The following is a 2,271-nucleotide window of genomic DNA, read 5'->3' as shown; positions in this document are numbered from 1 at the left end:
CTGATTGTCCTACTCATGGGTCTCCTTGACTCCATTGTCCTCACCTGCCTGGGGAACCCATTCTTCCCCTAGCTCCTCTGGCCCCCAGGAGGAACGGCCATCCCTCCCCTCTCCTCTTTTTCTTCATTTCTCCTTCCCCACCTACTTCCCCCCATCTCTCAACACTTCCATCTGGGCCCCACTCCACAGTCCACAGTCCACAGTCCACGGTCCACAGCCCACATCCCATATATTAAAGGGACTCTTGCAAATGCAGGCAAGAATTCTCCCTCATACCTCTTCCAGCCACTTTCAATCCTAATTGGAATAAGTTGAGTGAATAGGTAGTGGGGGTGGGGCGGTGGTTTAAGTGGATGGGAAGGTAGATGGATGGCTGCGTAAGTGGAAGGATGGATGGATGAAGTAAGACAAATTGGCCAGATAATGGGTAGAGGGGTGGATGGGTGGATAAGTAGATGGATGGATGGACAGGTAGATAGATGAGTGAATGGATAGAAGGCTAGGTGTGTGGGTTGGTAGTGGATGTCTAGTAGGTGGACAGGTAGATGAGTGGAGAGATAGACAGGTGAGTGTGTGGATGAATTGATAGATGGGAAGATGAATAGATGATGGATGGTATAGATAGATGTCTAGTGGGTGGGTGGGTAAATAAATGGATAAATGGAGAGGTAGGTAGGTGGATGATTGGATGGATAGGTGGGTGGGTAGATACATACATAAGAAGATGAATAAATTGATGGATGGATAATTAAAATCACAAGCTTATTCCAAAGCATGAGATGATCTAAAATCAGGGATAATTGAAAAACCACTGAATACATTTTTAAGGGCATAATGCAAAAATAACAAAGATTAAGCTGGCTGTACAGCAGCTGTGTTCATCACCCCAGACAGAGATGTGGGCAGGCAGGGACCCCGGCTAGCCCCACTGAGCCGCCTCTCTTATCCTCCCCCTGCAGGTGGGCTGTAAGGCAGCCATGGTCTTATTCCAGTACTGCGTCATGGCCAACTTCTTCTGGCTGCTGGTGGAGGGCCTCTACCTGCACACCCTGCTTGCGGCCTCCTTCTCCGAGCGGAAGTACTTCTGGGGGTACATACTCATCGGCTGGGGTATGGTACCGGGGAGGGCTCAGGCTGGGGATAGAGGGGATAAGGCCCAAAGAGCTCACCAGGGGGTGGGTGCCAACCCAGCCTGCAGTCTTAGGTCTTGCTGGGCTGTAGGTCTTGCCTGCAAAGTTCTTGGCCAAGGGTTGATAAAAATCCCCCAAATGTGTGACCCAGGGCAGGTGCCCTCAGGCTGCAGCTGTACCAGGGTTGAGCTGTGGGACCCATAGATTCTATGATCATCCTTGCAGCTTCTTGAAACACACAGGCCACTGCTAGTGTATAAAGTGCCTCTGCCAAAGTTAGAAAGACTCTCCCTCTAGGTGGACACAGCCCCTTAGGCACCGTTTCACCCCTCAGTGGAGCAGTGAGCAACCTATGCAGCCATACAGGGCGGACCTGGTAACCCACCCTTTTCTCTCTCCCTCCCTCTCTCTGGTTCTTTCTCCCTAATCTGTCCCTGGTGCCCTCTCTCCCTGCCTTCCATGCCTTCTCCTCCCTTCCTCGCTCCTTTGGCCCTGACAGGGTTGCCCAGCATATTCATCATGGTGTGGATTATCACCAGGATCTATGTTGAGGATCGTGGGTGAGCCGTCACCCTGCCCCCTCCTCCTGGCTGCCGTCACTTGGGGCAGGATCCCCTGAGGGGGATGAGGGGGTGGGGGGCTTGGGAGCAACAGACTCTGGCCCATGGTCTCTAAAGGGTTTGGGGGCAGAGCTGGGGACAACTGGAGAACTGCTGACTCTCTCTGTGGCTGAGGACAACTTCTGTCATTCTCCCCTACCATACCCTACCCAGATGCTGGGACGTCATCAATTCCTCATTATTGTGGTGGATCCTAAAGGCCCCCATCCTCACCTCCATCTTGGTAAGGCCTCCTCCCACTGCTAGAGATGAGGAAACTGAGGCCCAGACGGGGTAGTGAACTTAAGTCACGCAGGAAATTCACATCTAGGTCAGAACTGAAATCTAGGTTTCCCAATGCCTAACGTGGGATCGTCCCTGTCTCTTCCCCCACCCGTTTTTCCTCTAGAGTCCAGAAGATGGATTGGGAGGCCTAGTCCTTAGGGATAGGAAGTAGAATTCCCAGATGACTTGCCCGAAGGGGGAAGAGCTAGGGGCGGGGTAAGAAAGGGGGGGCATCAGGGCCCCAGGGAAGAAGACAG

At 52.6% G+C, this 2,271-nt stretch overlaps 1 protein-coding gene across 1 annotated transcript in view; it reads left to right on the top strand.

The window, feature by feature from the left end:
* Positions 1–2,271, top strand: part of VIPR1 (vasoactive intestinal peptide receptor 1) — a 20,147-nt gene that overhangs the window by 12,826 nt on the left and 5,050 nt on the right. The window contains exons 6-8 of the mRNA XM_019631024.1: positions 960–1,110; positions 1,630–1,690; positions 1,904–2,023. Coding sequence (XP_019486569.1) covers positions 960–1,110; positions 1,630–1,690; positions 1,904–2,023 — 332 coding nt within the window. The remainder of the gene's footprint in view (positions 1–959; positions 1,111–1,629; positions 1,691–1,903; positions 2,024–2,271) is intronic.

Source organism: Hipposideros armiger, unplaced genomic scaffold, assembly GCF_001890085.2.
Source record: "Hipposideros armiger isolate ML-2016 unplaced genomic scaffold, ASM189008v1 scaffold_18, whole genome shotgun sequence".
Taxonomy (NCBI): Eukaryota; Metazoa; Chordata; class Mammalia; order Chiroptera; family Hipposideridae; genus Hipposideros; species Hipposideros armiger.
The sequence above is the reverse complement of the archived record's forward strand: the minus strand, read 5'-3'. Positions and strand labels throughout refer to the sequence as shown.